Source organism: Falco naumanni, chromosome 6 (assembly GCF_017639655.2).
Source record: "Falco naumanni isolate bFalNau1 chromosome 6, bFalNau1.pat, whole genome shotgun sequence".
NCBI lineage: Eukaryota > Metazoa > Chordata > Aves > Falconiformes > Falconidae > Falco > Falco naumanni.
The window spans coordinates 45,591,663-45,617,287 of NC_054059.1; the positions used below are offsets into that span (position 1 = coordinate 45,591,663).

At 43.4% G+C, this 25,625-nt stretch overlaps 2 protein-coding genes across 11 annotated transcripts in view; both read left to right on the forward strand.

Moving 5' to 3' along the window:
• PLEKHG1 (pleckstrin homology and RhoGEF domain containing G1) overlaps positions 1-3,258 on the forward strand; it is a 136,330-nt gene extending 133,072 nt beyond the window's left edge. For all 3 annotated transcript variants that reach the window (XM_040598324.1, XM_040598322.1, XM_040598323.1), the window contains one exon: positions 91-3,258. In XM_040598324.1, coding sequence (XP_040454258.1) covers positions 91-1,190 — 1,100 coding nt within the window. In that variant the 3' untranslated portion in view covers positions 1,191-3,258. The remainder of the gene's footprint in view (positions 1-90) is intronic.
• Positions 3,259-3,405: 147 nt separating this feature from the next.
• The window catches only part of MTHFD1L (methylenetetrahydrofolate dehydrogenase (NADP+ dependent) 1 like), a 157,118-nt gene continuing 134,898 nt past the window's right edge, over positions 3,406-25,625 (forward strand). For all 8 annotated transcript variants that reach the window (XM_040598296.1, XM_040598299.1, XM_040598304.1 and 5 more), the window contains exons 1-8: positions 3,406-3,538; positions 4,635-4,719; positions 8,399-8,449; positions 8,527-8,580; positions 11,208-11,332; positions 12,495-12,595; positions 13,501-13,625; positions 21,126-21,237. In XM_040598296.1, coding sequence (XP_040454230.1) covers positions 3,444-3,538; positions 4,635-4,719; positions 8,399-8,449; positions 8,527-8,580; positions 11,208-11,332; positions 12,495-12,595; positions 13,501-13,625; positions 21,126-21,237 — 748 coding nt within the window. In that variant the 5' untranslated portion in view covers positions 3,406-3,443. The remainder of the gene's footprint in view (positions 3,539-4,634; positions 4,720-8,398; positions 8,450-8,526; positions 8,581-11,207; positions 11,333-12,494; positions 12,596-13,500; positions 13,626-21,125; positions 21,238-25,625) is intronic.

Consider the following 25,625-nt stretch of genomic DNA (forward strand, 5'->3'; position numbering starts at 1 on the left):
CAATACAGAGTGTTTTGATATTTTTATCTTCACACGACTCATTCGAATTGATTGCTTGCCTCTGTTAAATTAATTCTCTCTCCTTTCTAGGTGCCAGAATAGCTGAATATTCCCAGCTTTACGACCAAATCGTCTTTAGAGAAAGTTCACCTAAGGTCCAAAAGGAAGCCTGGGCCACTCCTCAGGAGCCATCAGCCGGGAGGTTTTCCACACCTATGGCTGCGTCTCCTCCCCGTTCCCAGGCTGCCAGTGAATGCTCAAGAGCAGAAGACTGGCTTTTGCATTCTACATACAGTAACGGAGAGCTGGCCGACTTCTCTCCATGGCCTGAATCCCAAGACCCGAAGTCCAAGAGCTCTTATGCAGAATCTGGTACAAAAAGCAGTTCAAAGCAGTTGCCGTCAGCTGGCTCGGTGCCTTCCCTTCAGGTTGCTAACTGTTTGCATGTCCCAGCACAGAGGTGGAGCGCCATCATAAGCCAGCCGAACAAAGAAAATTTACATCAAGATCATGTCTATAACTCACTTGGGAGAAGAGTAAGCAATGTAAAACCACAGGCTTACAGCAGGTCACAGTCATCGTCCTCAATTGTGGTCAACAGGTCTGGAGAATCAATTGTATATCCTAATGAAATGGACAAGAAAAAGCTCCATTCAAACAGGAACTTCCGATTCAACAGCCATCAAATGCCAGGTATTGCTTCAGGATGTACGGGGCCTGATATGAGAAAGCAGATCCCTGAAAACTGTCCCGATATGATTCTGCAGGATTCTCAAAAGGTCCTGAGAGTGAACAGGACCTCCCCTCTGACAGCACAGATGGCCACTCAGAACTACTTTTCAAATTTCAAAGATACTGAAGAAGAAGGGGATGATGATGACTATGTTGAAATAAAGTCTGAAGATGAGGGATCTGACCTGGAGACTTCTCAGAACCAACCAAGGAAATCTGATCCTAAACTGCGTAATGCAGATGCTGCTCCTTCGGAAACGCTCTGTGGCAAAACTATCTCTTGTACTCCTGCAAAGTCTGCCAGCGGCAAACACGCGCTTACCCCGTATCTGACTGCATATGGTGATTCGGATAAACTGAACGACTACCTATGGAGAGTACCATCTCCTAATCAGCAGAATATTGTCCAGTCTTTAAGGGAAAAGTTTCAGTGTCTCAGTTCAAGTAGCTTTGCTTGATGCTTTCAGTAATTTCTAGCTGTACTGCCTTATCATGACAGAGTATATACTACGACAATCAGTACTGGCATCATGTATTTCCGTAATATTACACAGTCAGGCATTGTATCAGAGTAATACTGTAAATAGAAGTGAAATGTATCATTTTTAAAAAGGTTTAGAATCCTGGAAGTGAAAAAGGCCACATGTGTACTGTCTGGTGTCTTGCTCCTTAGTGCAGGTGGGCTTCTCATCTCCTATTTAGCCTTCCCATCTCTTCCCTTGTTAGGTGTGATACCCTTTGATTCTTACCGTTGAACCAGGTGTGATGCCATTTAATTCTTAAACCCTTTTAGCGTGTGGGATCCTTAGTATTTGGACTTTTGAGCTGGTAACCAGTATTCTGCATCCAAAATACCGATGTGATTACTCTGGTTACATATGGGAGCATTTAGCTGAGCAGCTACTTCTGTGACACTGCAGATTTCTGAGCAGTGCAATTGCACATATTTATTGCACGTTACTCTTCATCAGACAGATACCAAGTGCAGGGGACCAATGCTACGTTACTTTAGAACAGGCTTCTTACGTTTTAAACAAAATCTAGTCCTAGTGCTCGTGAGGGATGCCAGACTGATGGCTCTGTGTCTGAAGCCTCTTCTACATTCTGGAACTGCATAGTTGGCAGAGGATGAGCAGTAACGGCTTTTTATGTGAACCTGCAATGTGATGTAGTCCTTGCCTGGAGGATGTTCCGGGCAGTAGAAGAGGAGCTCCGCTGCTTGTGAAGATGGCTGGGCTGGGTTTGGTACTTCCAGTGATGTTGATGGTTGCAACACACAGGCAAAATTTGAGTATTTTGTAGCTCAGAGCCCAGCAGTTGAAAGCTGCTCTGTGTGTTTGTGAAGTAGCTGTATTTTATACACAGTGACCTGTGGGGCATTTGTTAGAGTCCCAAAGTCAGTAACCCTGAGAGACAATGAGGCTTGGCCAGATGCTTGGGTGAAATATTAATCATGGGGCATATTTGGCCCATAGGGTAGTTCAGCGATGCTGCCAGTTGAGTGACAAGCTGCCTTCCCTAGGGACCACATCTCCCGGAGTAGGAAATGACCTTTCCTGGCAGAGAGGTAAAATACATATTCTCAAAACCAGCCAGGGGTGACTAATCCAGTTTATGGACAATAAAAGTAGCTTAAAAAATGAGTATACATTCCATTTTTTTGCAAATAATGTATAGAATAAATGCTGCCATTTAGAACAAGAACAGGATTTCCAATACAATGCACATTTACTCCCCTTTGTCATCTTCATTGCACAGCTTTGGATTCTGTTACTTGAAAACATTGTACCTAAAGGAAAGCCTAAATAAGTCTACACTGACCATCTTGTGTGACTGTTGTTTGTTCTTGGTGCTTAAATTCTCCAGATCATGTGGATAAAGCCAGTACAAAGTTAAACATATCAATACATAAAGGAGTTTCATTGAAATACTGTTTTTACTAACCACATACCACTCCCCTCCGCTACAGAGCACTGTACTTCCAAAACGGCCGACTACTCACTACACTGGTCACCGTGAGGAGAACCTGAAGTTATCAGTGTACAGCTAATTACTTCTAGGACTGAGATTTAAGGACTTGAATTTGTTAGAACGGATTAAATTATTTACCGCACGTTATCTCGCAGTGGCTAGGAGTTGTGATTTTGAGGGCTGGTTGGTCATGGTACTTACTAGCTTGTACCACAGGGATACTTGTTACAGTCAGCACATCCACTGCGATGGGACCCGCATCTCTCTAGTATAATCCGACGGAGAAATAATGTTGTACATATTTAAGATGCCGAGGTGTAGCAGAGCCCGTATTTATTTAATATAGCTTGTAAAGTACTGTAAATACGAATAGAAGTGAAATCTGTGCTTTACCCGCGCACGTCTAGATTTGTTTAAACGGCTTGGGGAGGGAGGGGGGCGGGAAGTGTTGGTTAACTTGCATCTCACGCAATCGGTGCGGGTTTGCGGGGGGAACGAACAGAAAAAGGGACTTTACTAGCGTGTAACTTCTCCCAGGGACCATTTCATACTATTTTTAATAAACGTTGAGTATGCAAAAGCTTTGGGTGTTCATTGGGGGGGGGGGGAGGGGAGGCAAGCGAAAGGGGCTGAGCCCTGGGGCGGGGAGCGGGGCGAAGGGGCGGGCGGTGCTAAAGTACCGGCCGCCCCTTCGCCCCGCTCCCCGCCCCCGGTGGCCGGTGCCGGTGGCCGCCGCAGGGATGAGGATCGCGGCGCAGCGGCGTTGCGTGTCCCCGGTGCTGCCGCCGAGGCGCGGGCTGTGCGGGCGGCAGGCGCGGGGCGCCGCGGCGGTGCGGTAAGAGGCGCGCTGGGGGGGCGGCGGTGGCTGATGCAACGGGGTGGGCGGGGGGAGGGGGTAAAGGGGGCTCGGGGTGGGGGATTTTTTTTTGATGCGTGGGGGTGGGTTGTTTGGGGGTTTTTTGCCTTGGCTTTGTGTCCCGGCGTTCCGAGGGTGAACAGGGCAGGCGTAACGTGGCGGGCGTTCAGGTGAGGCTGCGCATGGAAGTGTGCCTGGAAACCGTATGGTCCGTGGGAAAACCGCATGGTCCATCGGCCACCACCCCCACCCCCCCTCCCGTCCGTTCCACCTCGGCTGGGAGGGTTTGTCTGCCACCCATTGTCCTGAACGGGTCATTGGCTGCTGTAGGGGGGAGCGCATGAGGTGGCAAAACACTGCTCTGGGCTGTGGCCGTGTCCGTCCGTCCGTGTCGTGCCCTGCCTGCTGTGGGGATGGACAGACAGACATCTTCCAGGGGCTCTCCTCCTTCCCTGCTGGGTAAGTAGCATCTGCATATTTAGAAGGTAACGGAGGAGAGCCAGCAGCCACTTAACCCTGCAAATTTTTCCAGTAAGCGTTCCCAGAGCCTGGCTGCCACCAGTTTTTCCAAGAAGCAGCGTGGCAAACAAAGCCCCTCTGTCTCCCTGCTGCCCGCGGGTTTGAATAGCATCCATGGAAGTGGCCGGCTGGCAGCTCTTGGGGCTGGTTAAACCCCAGGTGTAATGGCCTCTGCTGCTGTCACTGCCCGGCTCTGGCGTGTGGGAACGAAGGACCCACCCGAGCTGAGGGCTCGGGGTGGTGGTTCCCTGCTGCTTCCCGTGGTGAGGCTGGACGAGCCGTCTCATGAAGTAGCACAGGCCAGCTATAAAGTTTTGGGCATGCTGGAGCACTGAAGTACGTAGCTGTAAACCGAAGGTGGTTTGGTCTGCTAAGGTTTTCTGTACCTGCCTGCTGAGCGCCAGCCTTCACAGTTAACAGCCTTCTGGGATTTTGGTGATTAAAAGCTTATGTGTGTAAGCGTTTCTTCCATATGGCTGACTAAGGTAAGTTTCTGCTGACTGATGTGAGGAAGGTTTATTTTGCTAAAGATTTGCTCGTTGTTATTGTGTTGCAGCAAAATCACTGAGAATGCAAAGAAATCCTTGGCCTCTCTTAAGAGAGGAAACCCGCAGCTTGAGCCAACACTTGCAATTATCCAGGTAAAGTACGTCTGCATGTCGCTGGCTGCGAGAGATCCCCTTCAGTACCGTTGCTTGTCTGAAATTTCAGAAGCGCATGATGCAGAAAGTAATTTTTATTCAAGCAAAGCGGATGGGAGGAGATAATTTCACCAGACTGTAGATAGTCCTTCTCCAGGCCTGAAACAGCCACAGCAAACTTCAGGCTGTGGGAAAGGTTTGCAAAGGAAGGGAATGATTTTATCCCTTCCTCCTTTTGCTAACATCTTCCCCATTGTAAGCACAGATTGCTTTTTCTCACAGGTCATCTAAGTTGATTGATGTAACTAAAGTCAAAGCCCTGGTTCTTAACCTTTATTTAGCTTGAAGCTTTTGTTGCAGCCCTGAAAAAAATGTTTACTTGCTTGAAAACGTGGGCCTCCCTTGCCTCCCACCCCTAAAATACCATTGCCAGGGTTAACTGAAGACCCTGCTGCTTCCTGCCAGCCTTGTTGCCTTTAGACAGCTGTAGCTTATGACTGCATTACGGCTGTCTGGAGAGGAAAATCACACTGAAAAGCCCCAGTCAGCTCAAAAGGGCCTGTGTGAAATACATGCTCTCTGTAAAATGACAGCGTCCTTCAGAAGCAGCAGCGCTTTCTAAGGTGAAGCAATCTCATAGTAATCGAGAGCTGTTGTATTACTAACACCACGGACAGCTTTTCTTTCCATCCCACTGGCGCTGCCACCTTTGAGACAGGCAGTCAAACTCACAGATGAGGACGGCTATCCCTGCAAATCTGAGAGATGTTTCTCTTCAGATTTCTTAAAGTTTCAAGGCCAAGAAGCTATGGGTGTTTGTCATTCAGAGCGGGACCTAGAGCCGTGCGGGCAAAAATGCTTCAGTCCTGTTTCCTGGGATGGTGGTGTTGGTTTTGTGTGGGCGCACGCTGAATCTCTGAGCCAGTAGGCTTTAATTTTAAAACCGAACTATAAATATCTTGTAAGTAGTAATAGTGAATCTAAGAAACGCAGCAGCAATTTTATTTTGGTAGGTGTTCTAGTGAGTCTGGCTGAACAAGCTCTCCCATCTCTCACCCTCCCTACGTAACTGCAGTTAATGTTTTCAAATAGCCCTGTAAGATTGTAAGTTTGAGAACTGCTAGAAAAGCAGTGACCCATCTTCTCAGTGATTTGTTTCTCACTCCTGTCTTGTCTTCATCCAGTTGCACTGCTAGATTCGGGGCAGTGATCCACCCTGGACTGGAGCAGGCAGGGGAGGCTTCCTTTCAGCTACATTATTCCTTGAATCTGGTTTCCTGTGTGGCCACATGAGTGGTGTGTGCTGGCACAAGGGAAGGGATGTGGTTGGGATGGGAGAGAGCGCTGTGTGAGGAGGGGGAGGTTCCTGCTCACTTTTCATATCACTTGAGATGCATCTGCATCAGTGTTTTGGTTTTGGTCGTGGTTGTGCTTTAAATGAACGTCCCTCTTCTTCTCGTTTACCCCACTTGGTTTGCATCATGAGGTGGCTGCATGTGGCCTAGATCCTTCTGAATGAAATTCACCCAAATTATGTCCTCCAGCTCTCAGTCACCCTAGCTCTAGTCTGGTTGTAAGGACTGAAGCAGAACTCATTTTAAATGTTTATTTATTGGCACAAAGAAGACGTGTTTTAGACACCAGCTGCTCTTGTGGTGCACTGTTGTACGTGGACAGAGACTTAAGCTCCATGCTGCTCTCCGTGTGCTGCATTGCACTCAGGAGAGCAGAGGGAGGGCAGCGACACGGTCACCTTTGCCAGTTGCTTGTGGGTAACAGTGGTTGGCATAACGTGGCACCACCTCTGCAGCAGTACTGGGAACGAGGAGTTGCAGCATGAGCCTGCTCTGGAATGGTTTGAGATGCTTTCTTTTCCTCTTGAGCCATCTGAACCTGGATCGATACTGAAATTGATACCCGCGTTGTTATTATCCATTTTGAACTCGGCTGGAACTGTGTGACAGCAAAAAATGATTGGGGGCAGCTTCTTAATTTCGTTGAAGCTGAAAACTAATACATAGCGGCAGGATCCTGCTTTTCGTGGAGCTGCTGCCTTGCAAAGCTCAGCGGAGCACCGCCAGCTCTCCTGCACCCCCTGCGCTGCCACTGCACTCTGCCAGCCCGTGTCCTGAGCTCTGGCCTCGCCTGTGCCGCTCAGCAGGTTGTGATGCTCACCCACGTGAGGTGAGCGTTCACCGGTCAGTGCTGCAGGAGCGGGGACATTACAGGGGACAGTGTGGTACTGCTGGTGGCTCCATCCCAATTAAACCGCTCGGGCAGTCCTGGTGGTTACACATCAGTGTGGGGGTACGGTTCCACATTTACTGGCATAGAGGAGCAGCTGCTGAGCTGTCCTTAGTCCCATCTCTTCTTCCCTCGTCGCAGCGTGAGCTCCACAGAGGTTCTCGATGCAGCAGCCTCTGTGCTGCCCCTTGCCCCCAGCTGCCAGATTTGGGGAGTGGGAGACTGGTAGTGCAGTGCCAGGGATGTGGGTGGTGCTGGGTTGAGGGAGGGAGCCAGGGGATGGAGGGCAAGTCCTCATCCTCTCTCGCACTGCCTCTCTCTGCAAAGCCTGCCCTTTTAAATGCTCTTTTTTCATTGTCAGCAGTCTTGAACACTTTGGGATTAGCATGTTGGTAAATTGTTACGGGCTTGAATGAAAATCGGTTTTGGGTGATGATACTGACAGTCGAAGCCAGCACTGGCAGCTAATGATGAAGTGAGGGGCTCCACCCTGATGGGAAGTCACATGGCATTGAGTCTTATAGAAAAAGCCATGTAGAATGTGTTCATGGAATTGTAACAAACCTTTTAAAAATTATTTATTTCAGTCATGTTTGGATTGGAAGACAGTTTTTATGTATAATCATATAGCTGTGAGAAGTGTTTTATTCATTTTGTTATGAAGCCACTAACATTTCTGAGGGTGGAACCCTCACTGCTCTGTTGGTAGGGGGTTTCTAGAGTTCTGGATATTGAATTCTCAGTTTCATTGTTACAATATAGGTGAATATATGAAGAGTCTACTGAGATTCAAGAGTAACTTGAAGAGTAAAACTCAATTGTAATTATTATGATTAAATATCGTAATATATATACGGTGCATATAGGTGTAGAGAACTCGGGGAGAAGGGTTCCTGGGTAGGGTGACCCCCCTGGGTAAATCTGCCCAGGATATGTTTCTGTCCTAGGTTGGGAGGAGCTGATAAATTCTCTTGCTTCTGTGTTGACATAACTCACTGTAATGTGTGATGTTAATGAATTGCTTCATTTTTGGTGGTAAGGCAAACCAGTGTTGCTAGGTGATGTGAGGACACTGCAGGAAACACTGGTATTGCTGTTGCCTATTTCCTCCTTATTACATGGCTGGATGGAGAACAATGTCTTCAGATACAGACTGGTACCTTTCTTAAATGGTAAATCTAGGCTAAGGAAATGGCCACTCTCGTCTATAAAAGCCAGACTGATATCTACGCACACCTAAAGTGATCAAGCCAAAATAAGCACACTGGGTGGCCTTCTGCTTCTTTCTTAGAATTGCTGGGCTTTTATTTCTTTGAGTACTGCTAGACACAAGCAGCATCACTGCGTTTCTTGTGTAGAACTATGCATTGGTGTACTCGTATTTTTAAAGGTAAATTTATTATTTTAGAACTTAGTTTCTGTTTTGTTCCCCAAGGCACATGATGATCATTCAATTCAAGAAGTAAACAAGAACTTTGCCAAAGAGGTGAGTTTTAGCCAATATACTTGTTCTTAATCACGAGCTACTTGCCTGTGGTAATTACAGCTATTTTCTTTTGGCAGGTTGGTCTACGTGTTATTCACATCTGTCTCCCTGAAGACAGCAGCAAGGATGAGGTAACTGCAGTACCTGAAGGACTCTTCCCTTTTTGCTTTCATCATAAACTTACATTTATTACTGGCATTCATTATCACTTTGACTGACCTCAGTTAGCTCAAGGTTAGGGCTGCTTTAGTTCAAGTAGTAAGCGTTATCCCCATCTTGGCAAGTGTGGGGAAAAAAAGGAATTAATGGGCTTGTCTGCTGTCCCCTAGCAAGCTGAGGCAAAATCAGCAGAATAATGTTTTGTTTTCGTGTCTGGTATTTAACTGCAGCATCCCCTTGCACCAGCACGGGTATCCTATCTCACGCAGTCGCTTTTGTTACTGTACTTGGTTCTTGCCCAAGTTATTCAGGGATATTAAAAATTAATTGATGTAGAGGGGGAGGAGGTTGAATTTGTTTGCCTGTTTACTGATCTTGTAATGCTTAAAGTATGTATTAAAAAAAATCATCTGCCCCAAATCACTAGAAGGCTGAATTCTTACCTTGTCAAAGGCACAGCACTAGTATCAACTATGTTTTAAATATAGCGAACCATATTAATACACATGGTCTCGAGGCATCTGAAATTAAAAACAGCAAAGGAATGTGTAGTAAAAGATGCCACTGTCCCTAGCTGGCCTCCTTGTGCTTGGCAAGCTCGCTAATCCTGCAAGCTTGTGGGTTTTGTGTACTGTCTTGTATTTGGTACACTTTGTTTTTAAACTGTTACTGGCTTGCAGTGTAACCTCAGGAACAGCTTCCAGATTAATTGAGAGGAACTTATTGTGAAGAATTGTAGGAGTCCAGTTTTGTGGCTGATGAATATTTGCTATCCCTTTAAGAAGGGTGTGCTTTAGAAATGAAGGTCAAATACGCTCTCCTCTTGGTAATTGTGTTTTATCTGCTAAGTAACACAGTAGGAAATAGGTAAAATACAGTGAGTATTATAGCAGTAATTGCTGTTACTTTGAAGTAATATCTTAGGAAGTAGTTGAGCTCTGTATGTAAAGAGAAAAGCAGGGTGGCTTTGTTATTTGAAGAAAGTTACTTTCAAAAAAGTTCGTAACAGCTTGCTTACTCTCCTGCTTATTATGACAAAGTTTTCTTTTGTCTGCTAAAATGCACGTGCTAGCTTGCATTCCCTGGTTTGGGAAGGTGGGAGGGATTGCAGTGCTGTGCACTTTTTGTTCTGCCATAACTGCCTGTGTGCAGTAAAGGCAAGTTAATGCAAGATTGCTTTACCCTGCATGAGTTACAAGTATTTTAAATGCTGTGGTGACGGAAAGCTGAGTTAAATCAAAATGCAATGGAAACAGAAAACTGAATTATTTTTCCAGGAAGCAGGAATATAGTTCAAAGTTCATTAGATTCAAGCTATTTATTAACTATGTTTCCTTTAATTGCTGTGTAGGCCCCCAACATTTTGTAGCATCTCAGGATTTTTAAAGCAAAATATGGATGTTTTCACATCCGTATTCTGGTGTATACACTCATCCATACTTTCTGTTAGAATGTATACAGCCCTATTGCTGTCAAATGGTACAGGGTCTTAATATATATGCCTGTTTCTGTCTCAGAAGTCAGCAAACTAAAGGGGCTTTTCTATACCAGTAACATGCTTGTATAACCTTTGTCAACATGAAAGTAGCGTGTTCTCTTGGTTCAGAGTTGCAAACTAACCCCTACCAAATTCCCCTAGCTTAATGTTGATTGCATGTCAGGTGTTTGGGCAATAGAGTTCACAATTCTATTGGATAGCTTACATGAAAAGCGTTTTAGGAAGGCATGGTACAAGCTAAGGGAAAAAAACCCTTATATTGGTTTTCAGTTGGATGTTAATCCAATTAAATTATATACCTTTGTGGTGACGGCATGCTGGTTTTGTTTATATGATGGAAAGACATGCTCACATGACATTTTTCACATGAGAAAACATCAGCATGTGTTATTCCATGGCATTCTTCATGGTCACAGCAGAATAGCATATATCACTATGGATCAGTGTTGCACTTTAGAGATGAAGCAATCAAGAGTAGGTAGTACAGTCTTGGATGTCAAATATGACTAATTATAAAACATTTGAATTTACATCTGGTTCAGTACTTGAAATTCATAAACTTCTGTGCAGTGCCTTTTCAAAATAATAATTCTTCACAAGATGACTGTCAGCTCCTAGGATCAGGGTGTTTTGAGAAAGAATAGTGGTAACAATATATGCTGGTTTAATAAAATTAATTTTCTCTTGTATAATTCATTTTTCCAGTGTTACAACTTCTTGTCCGTGTTCTGTGTGGATCACGGTCTAGTCCTGTTTTGAACTATATTTAAACCAAAGTTTCTTATTTTGGAAAGCATCTTTTGAAGCCATTACAGCGTCAAGCTTTTGCTGAGATTTGGAAGTGAAAGACAGAATGCTTTTGGCAGTGTAATTTCATGCAATACGTGTTGTATTTGCAAAATGTTTAGAATAGAGTCAGGGTGGCTTAGTTTGGTGAGCCAAGGAAATATTTACTGCTTTTTCATTTAGAAGTTGCCGTTATATGTGAGCAAAGCAAAGGTGGCCGTAAGGTTGTTCTAAAGTATAGGTATTATCCCCTTCTAATTAGATTCTTCTGTTGTCTGTTGTTCTGATCTTTAATGCTTTTTATTAACTTCCTAGATTGTCAATGAAATCTTGAGACTTAATGAGGATCCCAATGTCCAGGGCCTTGCCCTTGACCTCCCAGAAAGCTTGTATAGCAGTAAGGTATTAAATGCTGTGAAACCAGAGAAGGATGTGGACGGGTAAGTGAAGCACTGAGAAATAATATGAGCAGACACAAGGCTGATGGCTTTGTAAAATCAATTTTTCCCTGTGCTTTTCAATAATGGATTCCTCATTCGATGTGTCTAGCTGTGCTATTGAGCGGTGATAAAGATGCTGCTGAATCAATGGGAAGTCTCTTGCTTAAGACATTTTGGTCATTATCTTTTTAATCTTTATATAATGTATATTCAGGACACGGTCTTTTTAAAGAAATCAAAACCAAAGTTCTGATTTACTGATGATACTTAAGTTTTTTCAGTACTTCAGTAATACAGTAGTCTCAAAGTACTGAACACAAACCCCTGAATTTTCTCAAGAAGGATTGATGAAAAAGTTGCAAAGAAGGTTTAACTTCCCTACAGCGCTCTCTTGCAGTGGGAGGGCAGGCTGCAATAGTTTGGACCCATTAGCTCACCTTTCCAATCAGTCTGGAGTTGCGCTGCACTCTGGAGAGACCACTGGCATGGTTTAGGTGTCTGGGTTACCATTTTGCTGCTCTTGCAGCCTTCCTGCACCCAACTGTAGACTGTTACCCTTTTTTTTTTTGCTTTCCTTTCTTTCCTTTTTTTTTTTTTTTAATGTCAGGAAAAATATGGGAAAATACTGCAAATTAGTTACCTTTCCATTATTAGGTGTACTGGAGATTGACAGAGAATGGAAAATTCAGAGCATCCTTGTGTATGGGAGAGAGTGCAGTGCAGCGTGGAAACACCTGAGCTCCACCAGCAAGCCAGCCTGAGCCCAGAAGAATGTATGGGCTCTGGCTCAGCTTGGCTCTGGCAGCGCTGGTCTGGTTCCACTGCAGCCAGACACTGAGGTGTTCAGGCCCAATGTGCCGTGGCTGGCCCACCATGATGAGTATCATCGTGCTGCCTGTGTATCGTGGGCTCGTGTTACTTGTTCTAACTCAGAGATCCCTTTCCTGGCCTCTCTTGAGGCTCGGTGTTTGTCTAACTAGGATGTGGGATGGTACAAATTAGCCACAGTACATGACTATCAAAGGATTTACTTTTATGAGATGTGTTTGCTCTGGGGATTAGCTGTTAGCCGTGTTACAAGTGTTACTGAAGATTTATGTTACACAAACTCTTCTCTTTTTTTCCTTTTTTCTTTTTAAATTGCCATATTTTTCCACTGCAGATTATCCACTGTAAGCCTGGGACGCTTGGTATGTGGTGATGGCTATGACTGTCTAGTTCCTCCTATAGCGTGCGCTGTGATGGAGCTTCTTGAAGATTTAGGTGAGAACTTCTATCATAATTATTACATTAATTTTAGCCTAACTCGTTTTCTCAGTTTTAGTCCTGACTGGGCAACAAATATAATTTCATCTTGTTGTGTTTTCTGGTTTGTGTTGTTTTCCCACCTGACAAATATATGCCTTCTGCTAGTGAGAAACCTCACTGAGGCCTGAATGTAAGAGTTGCAGAAAGGGGTCTCGGTCTTACAGATTTTGAAAAGATGGCAGGTAATTCCTGTCTCAAGCAGATCTAATGTCACTGTAGACACCTGAGACATTGGAGTCTTCAAAACCAAAAATACAAACATCACGCTGGGTTTTCACGTGACGGTTTTGATTAGTGTGATCAGCTGGAGAAATCCAGGTCTGCCTGTAAGTAGCTTCTGGGCAAATCTTTTGGTGTGGGTTGTATTGTGTAAATGCTGACATTGAAATGGCAGGTTTAAACAGGTGGCTTTACAGTGTGTGAAGACACTATTAAGGCAGCGTTTCAGAAATAGTCTCTCTTACAGCGATTCGTAACTGTTGAAACAAGGATTTCTGTAACAGAACTGAAAACAGGAGGGCAAATATTAAGTTAGAAATGTGAATGAAAGGTTTTGTGCAAATAAATTACCTTATTTGCTTACTAGAACTAGAGAATCGCCAGGAAACAACTTAAAGCCTGTGGTTTGTGATACTGTATGGGCTGCTCCAAAAGGCTTGTCTGTAATGCCACAGCTGCTGTGGCTGTGCAGGCACACAGCCCTGTCCTGTCCTCAGCCACTTTGCTGCCTCTTTTGGAGGGCTTCGGTGGTGGGTGGCATGGTGAAGAGGGGGAGTTCACATCGATGCTCCAGCTCTGTGGCCTGGCGGAGCCTGATGCTGCTGCCTTTGCAGCTGAACAACTCGCCTTGTGTTGCGCAGGTGGAAAGACAGTGCTGCTGGTGGGAGCCGGCGGGGCGGTGGGTGCCGCCTTGCAGTGCATGCTGCAGAGGGAGGGAGCCGTGACCGTGAGCTGCCAGTGGGAAGCCCCTCAGCTGCAGAGCAAGGTGAGTGCTCCTCTGTCTGCCCGGTGCCCGGGGGTTGTCCTGCATCCCTACCATCCGGGCATCCGTCCCGGCTGACCGCGTGCCACTGCTCCCCTTCCCTGACGATCCTGAGAGGGAGACTTCTTGTTGCAGTCACAGGTGGCGATGGGGTGCTGGAGCTCGCTGGTAGCCATCGTGGGTTAGGGTCTTTTCTCCTTCCTGCTTGCTCAGAAATCCTGCTGTGGCAAGCGGAGGCCTCTACCAGAATATTACATATGTAGCAGCGGCTGCTATAACTTCATTATTTTACACTGGTAGCTGTGTGAGAAGGAATTCAGGAGTGCGGTTTAAAACAAATGTGTTAGGTCTCCCTTTTTCTTTCCTTTGGTGCAAGAGAGAGATGCCTCGTCCTGTGATACAGTCATCTGTATGCAATTACTTTGATTGAATTTGTGTCTCACAAATGCTGCCTCTTTTGGGACAAGGAGGATCACTATCTTTATCTCTGACGAGACCTGTAAAAGGATTCAGTGAAATTCAGGAGCCTTAATCCAAAGGATTTAATTTACACGGTCTTTGCGGTTGCTTTTTGCAGAGCAACAGCTTAGAAGCTGGTATGGTTTCCTGTCTGACTTCCCAGTTTGTTCCTTAGTCCCAGATTTCATAAGAATAATACAACAGGGAATGTGTGGTCCTCTGGGCACGTGCAGAGGGGTTCAGAATCAGCTGCGGAAGAAGTGCACGCACCCTAGGGGCTGTTCGCAGGTTGCCGGAGGGGCAAGGGGCAAGGGACAGCTCTTGTGTTACAGTTGGGAGCAGATGCCACAAGGTGGCAGGCAATGCAAATGGATGGTGGCCAGCCTCGGTTTTGAAGGGACGGGCAGGAGGAGGAAATAAGCCTGAGCAGCTGTCATAGTTAGAAATTTCTCTGGCAAACCTGTGTTTTCACAGCTGTGGATGTTTCTGTCAGGCTTGTCCCAGCTCTGTGCTTTAAGTGACTGACAGCCCTTAGGAAACACGTGCCTCTCTTGGAGATGGGAGCACAGTGAACTTAAAGAACGAGACATGACTACTATTAATTATATTTCTCATTGCTTGGGGTTGTGCTAGAGGACTGCTTTGGACTGGGTGGGAGTGGGTGGCACAGTGGCCAGAGGTGCTTCCACTGGTTCACAGCAAAACACTTGGACCAGACCAGAGCTGCTTATGCAGTGCTGTCGATATGCTGGAGAGAGATCTGTTTCCTTGCATCCAGATGCTTTCCCATAATCGTGCTTTGCTTTTTGGCAATCCCCATAGCTTACCTCTTGCAGCAGGTCACTGATGGGAAACAGAATAGGAGGCCGAAGCAGGAGGCAGTTTGAGGCTTTGCACGTCAGTCTTCCCAAGTTCATTTTAACTTCTGGCACTACAGGAGTTTCTGCTTTGCCTGCAGGACTAATCAGCTGAGCCTGGGGGAAACCTGCCTTCCTCTTCCTCATCTGTAAGCCTGGAGCAGCGTGTCACCAGTAACCCTCAGAGCACTGCTGAACCTGGCTGGATGTAACTCTGTTACAGTTAACACTAGCTCTTAGATAAAATCTAATGCATGCAGAAAAAACTATCCTGTTTCATATTCCCAGAAACTGGAGTGTCAGAAACTGAGCACAGATTTCCTATGGGACAACAAGGCAATGCTGTCTTGTATTTGAAGTAAAACGTTGTTAGATAACATGATTATAGCTGATGATATGAATTTATTTTCTTGTGCTCGTTCAAAATGCTGATTAGGAACAATTTAAAGGCTCACAAAGTTTCTTCTCTTTTTTTTTTTTTAATTTGAATTACATGTAAGGAAATGTCTTAGTTGATGTCAAGGTTTTTCCAAGACTTGAAAGAATTAATTAATGGGGTTTTTTTACTGCACAATGCACTAATATTATACATGGCTGTACACTTTTTCTCCTTCCTCTGAATGTGATACCTCTACAGTAGCAGTCTGTGTGCTGCTGTTTGGAAGTATAACCTGTGGTAGCATAGCAATTTCAATTACAAAGCAAGAGATGAACTTACAAAGAGTATGAACTTTTCACTGGGATGCATTTGTTTTGCAATATATACCAGGAAAGGGAAAACTGATCTTACATGTACGTGTACCTTATTTGGCTTAATCCATTGGCCAGGCCCATTTACACCGAAGCATTAATCCCAGACTTAATGATGTAGTGCCTTCCTTAAGCGGGTCCTACATTTACCTTTGACTAGCTCTGCTGATTTGTTCTTCTTTTTAAAGGACAGCATAACAAGAAGTGTTTTCTTTAGAAATTCTTTTAATTTAAATGAGATGCAGAACACTAAGGTTGTAGGTTTCTTTGGATCAGTTTTTGTATTGCTATGGGCTTGTTATTGCTTCTTTTACTCACGCACTTTTGCAAAAATATTTTGAAAATGATCAAGAGGAAGGTATGTTTTAGTCCACCTTAGGAAAAGTCTAACAATGTAGAGGTAGCTCTGCTGACTAAACAGCATAATACCATCTGACTTAGCGTGTTCCTTTAAAGCAAGTCTTTTCTGTCCTATGGCAGGAAAGGGGGAGAAAATAAATAATAGTACATTTTAATTCCCTTGCTTTGATCTGCATGAGTAATGGACACACTCTGCATGTTCTTTTCCCTCCCCACTTCATATTTTGTTGAAGTTAACAGATTATTAGTGTTTCTTTTTGTTTCATTTTGGGTTTGCTTGACTTCAGTTATTAAAAATAATCATCATGGCACAGCTGAGCCGCATCCTTCAACACCCCTGAGCTTCTTGGGTTTTCAAAGAAAATTACAAGTGAAAGAAAGCAGTATATTTCAGAAGGTTCTGGGACAGCTGTGCATAGTTGCCGTGAAGAAATGCAGTTCTTTTTGCATTGATATGTTGGAAGTAAAATAAATAATGAAGAAAGAGATAAAGACTTGAGCATTTTGATGGAAATAGGTAAGATGCTATCATTCTGTTAAGCTTTGTGTAGATAACACTTTCAAAGCATAATCATTGCAGAGTGCCTGAAGAATGACCTAGTGACATACTTTCGGGAACATCTGACTTCTTGTCATTTAAAAATGGGACTACCCAAAAGTCAGTTCAGCGTTACAGGTAAAGGATGGGAACTGATGTGCTTAATCCTTTATTATGTTAGAATTAGGCCTTGTAGTTTGAAAGGAAGTTATCAAATAGATTCAAATTAAAAAATACAGATTATTTTCTTGCCAAAACATGGATAATGGTTAGTACCTATGAGAAAATGGAATTTAATTTCAGCTATGTAAATTCAGTCAATCACGATTTCAGCATATCATCTTAAATGTAGTCTGCATGTGAACCACATCATGCCTGTTTTAAGAGAGCTGCTATCCTATAATATTTTTGTAAAAGAACCTGAAAATTGGTCTCTCTAGGTATAATTAGGAATTAATTTCTTTGTAAAACCCTGGTTGAGAAGTAGGAGAGTGGTTCAGCTGGAGTGTATGAATGGGAGGTCCCTTTTCAGGTTGGATAAGAACCTCTTTTGGCCACAGTCTGCTTTTCCTTAGAGCCAACACTTCAGTTTCAGACTGTCAGATGTCCCTTAGTCATTTACTGTTCTGTTTTTGCTGTCCTGATAAGACCAAGAGTCTTGGCACTGGCAAAAATAATAATAATTTTAAAAAAATTGGTTTCGTAAGCATAAAAGAACATGAGACCAGGTATATGGATCACATAAGAGGAAAGGAGAGGGAGATTGTGTGAGAGTTTCTAAAGACAATGCTGTAGACAAAGTACTTCTGCTTCAACATTTTATGTGATTGTCTCTGTTCCTGGCAATTTGAAATTTAGCTCCCTGTTTGTGAGCTAGAGGAAGAGTCGCTAAAACATGCGTCGTAGTGGTTGGCTTGAGCTCACAGCAGAGATGTGGACCTAATTTTCCCATGCACTGTACAGGGCAAATGGATTCAGGCTGATGTGGTAGGGAAGGGGCTGTTGGTGTGTGGGCAAGAAGATGGGAGCTGGTGGCTGCTCGCTGCGGCTTATCCCTGAGGACTGTGGCCATTTGGGAGGGACTGGAGCAGACCGTGCATAGTTGTCCCACTGGGCTGCCAACGATTTGCAAACCTTAAACTTCCTGAGGTAGAGATGGAGCTGAAAGAAACCACGTAAAGAGAATGTGCCTGGGTGGTAAAAGTGCTTGACTCTAGTCATTGACATAAAAAAATTTCAAGATTTCAGAAAGTAATTAGAATTGCTGTGAGTGACATAGAACGTGATCTGTAAACTGATGTGTAAAACGATTTTTTTCATTAGGAGAGTTGTGAAAAAACTTGTGTCAGATTCCTATTCCTCATCCCATCTCTTAAATTTTAGCTGACCTAACTTAATATCCAGGAAACAGAGGGCTTTAACATTTCAAATATTAATTGCAACTATTTTTTTCTTTGATCATGTATTTTAAAATGGCTTTTCAGCAGTCAGTTTTAACTATGGGGAGATAAAAATTTTATGCAGGCTTCATGGCAAAGTGGGTTTTCAGTTGTCTGGAATATACAGCTACTTTGTACAATTACCATCAAGTACTTGGCTGGGAAGTCTGTATTGTTGTTTTAACATTTGGAGCTCTGTCTTGGGAATGGGTGGTGGTGCTTGATCTGCTTCTGCTTAAATGTTGGTGGGGAGAGTCATATTTTGTTATGAGCTAAATTTTCAGATTATTTATTGGTACAGCTCTTCCCAACTGAAAAAATATTTACTGGTGAGAAGGCAGAATACTGAATGGAGTATTAGTTTACTTTGTCTTCAGCCTATTGCCTAGTACATTAAAGATGGTTTGGCATGATGCTTGTCATTCCTCCCTCTAGCCTGTCTGGTGGGATGCAGCCTTGCTGCCCAGGGAGCAGTTGGTTGCCCTGCGGCTGCACGGTCCCCCTCATGGCAGCTCCTTGCCCTGCTGGCTATGGCTGCCTGTAGCATCTGGTTCCTGGCAGATCCGTCCTCTGTCCAGGGACTGTGTGGTGCATTTGCTAGTGAGGTTGGATGTGACGATTTCACAGGTCTTTTCCATCTCTAACATCTATGATTTGATTCTGATGTAGGAGATAAGCCTGCACATGCCTCCCAAGGCTTGCTGCTTGCTTTAGTGATTTGCAGGCAGTCAGAAGAGTAGGTTATGGCAAGAGAGGAAAAAAAGCAGGGGAGGCATGGGCGTGACTTCTTGCAAGTGAAACCAAAATGCCCTGATGGAGGTCACGTAAATCTTCCAAGGGCACCCAAAACTGTAAACTGTTTTGCTTTCAGTGGATGCATTCTCCCAGTCAAGCAAGTTTCTGGATATAATTTTTTTTAAAATACTCACAGGGGAAAATAAATTCTACAAAGTGTTTTTGATATATTCTTTATTGACTCTCCAGAATTTTTTGCGACAGTTGCACATAAAATACTTGCTTATGTTGTGACAGTTACAATTGTATCTGGGCCTTTTTTTTTTCTTCTTTACATTTACTTTCTTTGTGAAATAAGGAAAAAGAAATCATAGTGGTGAAGGATCTGAGATCACTGTGTCTTCAACCTGTAGGTCAACTGTTCGCTGCCATGCAACACAACTTTTTTCATGGAGGAGGTGGGGCAGGGCAATGAGATGAAAAGTTCAGCTGATTTTCCGATACATTTACGGGTATGTGTGTTGTTAGCCATTGAAACTAGTGTTAATGTTGGGTACAAAAATGATTGTGTTCAGCTGTTGAGAATGTTTTTGAACATTATGATTGGTAGTCATAGAGATGAGTATTTGGTCAGGTCAGTTGTTTTCTGGTATTATAGTTATGTTGGATCAATTCTGTCATAAGTATGTTGGCTGAATATTTGTCAAAATTATTACTCGTTGCAGACAGCTCTCAGCTGGTTCATAGTTTCATGATGCTATGTGGCGTGCAAAGCTCTTAGTCCTTATCCCAGAGGCTTTGCATGGGAAGACATACCTGACTTTCAGTATATGAATTATAATTGCTGGAGTATGATTCATTTTTTTCTTAAAAAAAAATAGGCTGGGTTCATGTAACCAAGAATAATCACTGTTTTTCTCTGTGCTGATGATGTTGACTGTTACAGTAGAGACTGCCTCCTTTTGCAGAGGAAAGTGTGTCTTCAGCATAGTATTCTTGGTACACAAGTCATTGCAGCATCTTTTTACCCAACTTTGCTTGCAGATTCCTCAGTGTGATTTGACCTGATGCTGGTCAAGCATTATGATTTATGTGGCCTTCTAGGAGTGGCGTGTAAGTTGATATTCACACCAGACACAGAAGTGTAAGCAGTTTGGATAAGGCTGAATGACTGAGACTGTACATCCACAGGCAATCATAGGAGTGTTGCAGGACTTCTGGCTGAAGCCTGAATCAGCTCATCGCATTAGTCATTTGTCAAGCAAGTAAATCTTCTCCCACACTTTTGGCTTTGTTTCTGCGTGTGGATCTGTAAGGAGGGTTAGGCCATTGGTGCGTCCTCTGAGGCAAAGATGGAGCTTTTTTAGCTTTCCGCCTTTTTTGCCACAGTTATGCTCGTCTCCCCTCCTGAATGCTCAGCTGTGCCAAAAACCTGCTATACTGACAGGATTTTAGCTGTTCTTTCTTGGCAGGAGCGTTGGGCAAGGTTGCGTCAGAGCACTTTCGGCCAAAAAAGAAGCTGGAACACTTGTCAGTCCAAATCAATTCATAGAAAGGCTTGATAAGTTTGTGACACTTTGTATTAATTTACAGTTTTCAAAATATTCACAAAACCACTGTATCTCTGAAATAATTTTTACATTCAGGCTTGAGGCAGTGCTGTGCCTGTACTTTGCTTTTTTGGGGAATCTTTATACATCTGCTTCTGGTGCTGTCCCTTAGCTCATGGTGATTCCGATAATTGGTACAGGGACCTGTTTGAGAGGAAGGAGGAAAGGGAGACACTTCTGTCTCTGACTATAAGAATTTTCATAGTAACCATTTTTGCTCTAACATCTGCCAGGTTGAACTAAATCAGAGACACTGATTAGCAAACATGAACTGAGAAGGAAAAAAAATGCTTTAATTGGTATTCTTCAAAGACGTTGATATTTGCAGATCAGGTCATCTTGTATTCTTGTCAGCTGGTCTGGTTTTCTACTGTCTGATGGTCTGACTGTACTCTTTATAATTGCCTATTTACTGTCTTTTAACCCTTCTCTTTCCTAAGTCTCTTGTTGGACAGGACTTTGGACAGTGATAGGGCTTTTTCTGTGAAAGTGTGTAATGCCCGTTAAATATTATTGGTGCTAACTCTGACCACACCTGCCTGATTTCAGTTTGTTTACCTGACTTAATTTTAAAGGCTGTTGTTCTTAAATTTCATATGGGATAAGAATCAAGCCAGCAATTTGGATTTATTTTTTTTTATTAAAAATACTTCTCTCAAAAGACTATTGCTGTGTAAGTCTCAATATATTCAAGGATGTATTTCTAACGTTAAATGCTTGTTTTGTTCCTGGGGGGTGTTTTTGGCTGTCCCTAGCTTCATCACATGGATGTGGTGGTACTTGGCAGTGCAAAACCTGATGATGTTTCTGTGAGCTGGATAAAGCCTGGAACCACCGTTATCAGTTGTTCTCGTGACTTGCTGTCAGGTAAGAGATGTTAAAAGATAACAGTTCTCAGAAGTGATGTACGGCGAGTCTCTGAGATAAGTGTGTGGCATGTTGGTGACAATGCAATGTGGTTAAAAGCTACATCTTTGGGAGAGGGCTTTTAAAAAGTGGGTGTTTGTGTACAGGGGGTGTATACAGGTCTGATGTATAAATAGGAGAAACATGCCAGGTGAGGGAAGAAAGGCTGGAACAGATTCTTCGTACCAGGATTGTTAAATAAGGTATGGATTCAAAGGATCCAGAGGGAAGACTTTTGGGTTATTAGATGAGCTATCATTTAGTGCTGTTTTTTGTACAGCATGTTATCTTGTGACTTCTGAGGACTCACCCGGAACACTGGGAAAAGAGGGGCAAAAACGTCAGCTGCAAAGTGCTGTGAAACTGTGTGCAGAGAATGGTGCAGGAAGCAGTAGAGAAATCACGTGTAACTAAGAACAGGTAGAATGTCTCCTGCAGTAATTACTCCTACAAAAAGAGTTTGGATTCCCCTCCTTTGTCCTCCCCTGACTGGTTTGGGATGGGGTATGTGTTCATTAATTTCTCACTTGAAAAGTGCTACAGAATTTTATTAGGAATAAAACTAAGAAAGCTTCCCAGAAGTTACTCTATTCTACTGCTAGAATAGCATTTCCTGTAAAAATCCTTAAAGTCCTGTGAAGATCTCTAGATATTTTCTAGGTTTTTTGTATGTATACGAATTTGTCTGTTTAGTGTCCAGATGTGATTATGCTGCGAATGAATAGGAAAATAAAGAAGTACATGGGTAGTGTGATTGGTTAATGTGTTTTTCTTAGTCTGTCACAAGTGTGCGATTGATGCAAAACTGGGAAAATGGGCGTAAGGCCAAGGGAAACTAATTGTATGGTTCTTAAACTAGGAATATTCCCTAAGAACAAATTAAGCAGACACTCTGTGCAGAGCTAATGGAAGATCAGGTTCATAATAAAGCAGCAGCTGTTCCTATGCAAAGCATGGCCTTAACAAGAGATTCCTTTCCTTGTCTTTTGTGATATCCTCTTGGCTCAGGCACACACTGCAGGTGTGGGAGATCTGAGTTATTATTCCTCAGTTGTTTGAAGGCATTTGGGCATTCATCTTTCACCTCCCAGAACAGTGCTTTGATCCTAATGAGGATCTCAGGGTGGGGACAAAGCCTCATCCCTTGCTGATGCTGCACAAGTTGTCCAAAATAATTAATGTTTTCTTTTTCCTAGCCTAGTGATTAGGAGACTCTTTGCATCTTTAATGCCTGCTTATTTTGCATAGGGATCGTTGGATATAATTGTTAAGTATCTGTGGGGCAGGGCTTGGAGCATGGGTCTCTTCAGTAGGTAGTCAACCTACTACTCTTGTATGAAGGAGGAATGGGGGAGAAAGGGAAAGGGGCAGAGAAGAAAGGGAATGGTGGTACAGCAGTAGCACCTATAGATAAATAAATGAAAAGGAATGCCCCCACCTCATTCTGACCCTTCTAAGCAGAAACCTCTTAGGTGTCAGCCTCAGGGTAAGGGTGCAGGTCTGTGAAGGCAGGATGGGAGTAAGCCTGTCCTTGCAGTCTGAGTGGGACTGCTAATGACTCATCGCTCTCAGCTCTGTGTGCTGCCTAGTGCAAATCCCCCTTCCAGATACCTAGTTCTCCCCTTCCATTGCAGAGGGAGTCTGGGTCTTCAGGGATCTAAAAGTTATGCAGTTATACTTTATAACTGCAGTTTAATATATATAAATAACATAGTATAACTGCATAACTTGTCTTGAGACTTAAGTATCTTCATGCCTTAGTTGCTCTATAGAACTATAGATAAAATTAGTGTTTCCCTTCCTAAAAGACTGCCGTTAGGGAAACTGCACATTTGAGTGGTGTTCACATACCACAGCAAGACTCATTCTTAAGGCAGGAAATGTAAGATTTGGCATAAGCATATAGATTTCTTAGCATTTTTCAAGTTGTTGCAGTGGGCTGTGCTAAGTTCAGCATTTCTTTGGAAAGGCGGCATGAGATTTTTAGCAAGATAATTTAAATAGAACTTATCTACCAAATGTCTATCTGTTTTTATGGTTATGCTTTTGAGATTGTCAGAATCTTGGACAAACTCTGAAAGCACAGCAGAAATGCATTTTAGCAGCTTTAAAAAATGCTGGCCTCAAGACTTACTAGAGAGGTATATGAAACACAGGTGTCTGTTTGACAGGAAGAATGCACTTACTTTAATTGCAAAATATTTATTAAAAGCCTATTGTGGAGCAGTCGTGACCTTGGAGAAACAATTGTGTCTTACAACTGACTCTTCACTTTGAATATGTGGTGGAATCTGGCTGAGGTGCTTGGAAATTGTTCTGGGCTTTTTTTGCTTTACAAATGTCAAACTTAACATCTGTGGGGTCACAGGAGCTAAATGAAGCCTGAAAGCAACAATGGCCATGAAATAACTTTTATTCTTGCTAGATGATGGCTAGATTTCTAACTTGCGTAGGTATACATGTAGTCCAACACACTCGCATGTTTTAAAAGCACTCAAAATTTGAAAGGACGTAGCTGAATTGGACAGCTGTAATGATATAAGCCAGGAGAGCAGAGCTAAAAGTGCTTGCTCCAATGTGACAGAATTCTTTTTCAAGTATTTTTTTCTTATCACAACTTTATCACAAAATTATCACAATTTTAAAATAATGTTCTGCAATTTCTAGCAGTGCAACATCTCGTTCTGCTGTACTAATGACTTTGGAATCAAATCACTCAGTGCTTTCTTGCAAGAAAATATATGTAAATATACAGAAATGAAAATAAGTGCCTGAACAAAACTTAAGGATGCCAGAATTATTTGGGGTTTGATGTCCAGCTCCTTTGGGGTCACTTGAAAGCTGATATCTGTATGTTAGTGGAAAAATCAACCATTTCCCACCTCTTCTCTATTCTAAGCTGCCTGAGCAGACAGGTAGTGCATGACAGCAGCTCTCACCCACCTGTACTATAGGGTACAAACAGATGGGGGGGGGGGGGCTTCCTTGGGGTGAGGTGAGTCAGAGGAGGGAGCGCGGTGTCTGCAGTTCAGCTGATCTTCTGGCCATAAGCCAAAGCAGAGAGTGCTATTCCAGCTCCCATCTGGAAAATTTATCCTAAGAGAGCAATCCTGTTGCAATCCTGTGATAGTCTTGCTAGTTCATATGTGTATGACTTTCACCTCTGGCTTCGCCTTCACCCCTGTAAAAGCATGGTTAGTCATCTCTGGGGTGAGTGGAGCGTAGGCAGCCTGAGAGAAGTAGTTTATTGAAGGGAAATGGCTAATTCTGATATGTATTTACACATACGCTAGCTCTGCCCTGATAAAGAAGTCGTATTAAGCCAAATAACGTAAAAAGTTGAAATGTTTCTGTAAAGCACAGCTGTCTGAAAGGGGATTTTAAACTTCATTCTTCCTGCATCATTTGTCTCTTTGGCAGCTGTCCCAGCCTGGTCTCAAAGCAACAACAGTCAACTTACGACTGTGATAGACTGTTCCAGTAAAACTCCTCTGTCTGAGTCTAAAGCAGCATCTCCAGAAGATTTTATTTTTTTTTTAATGACAGGTGTTAATGCAAGTACAAGGACTTTTCAGACACTTTCTCAATTAGAGTTTAATGTCAGGACTGTCATCTTCTGCTTGGTTAGCTTTGTCACTGATGTATAGATGCCTGCTGGCAAGAAAGTTTGAGAAAGGATTAGAAAACATACTGAATGAGGCTGAGGATGTCTGCAGAAAAGGGTCTCTTGCTCTCTCGGTGATGGGTGTGAGGGTGGGCTGGAGCTGGGTGTGGTGTGATGGGGTGCTGTGCCAGCCTCTCTGCACTCCTCTGCCTGCCGCTGTGACTCCAGCCCCAGGTTCCTGTGCCCTGCCACTGCCGGGCCCTTGTCGGGAGGGGGGACTGTGCGAGGCAACGTGCGCATTTCATGATCTGTACAGATGGAATGAGTAGAGGGAGAGCTTGACCAGGTCAGGGTTTGCACTGCAGTTCCCCTGTGGGGGAGAGGTTAAAGCTGTCAGTGTACAGTTGTTATTTTTTTATTACAGTTATGTATACGCCCTTCAGAATGAGACTAGGGCCTTGATATGCCCACAGAGACTAGGATGTGAATTTTGGAGAAATTGTGTCTAGATAAAAGTCAATAAGCAGCAAAAGAAGAACAAGCCAGAAGAAGGATTACAGGAAAATGACGAAATATTATGTTTAGCTAGGATAGCTAATGTATAATTATTATATTGTATATTGCCATTAGAAACAATTGTAACTGTCTGTAAGTTGCAGTCACTCTGAATTGTGTAGGCTCTTCAGAATATCTACTTTTAATGTCACATTGATGAAAATAACTTTTTCTGCTCAAAAAAATTTGC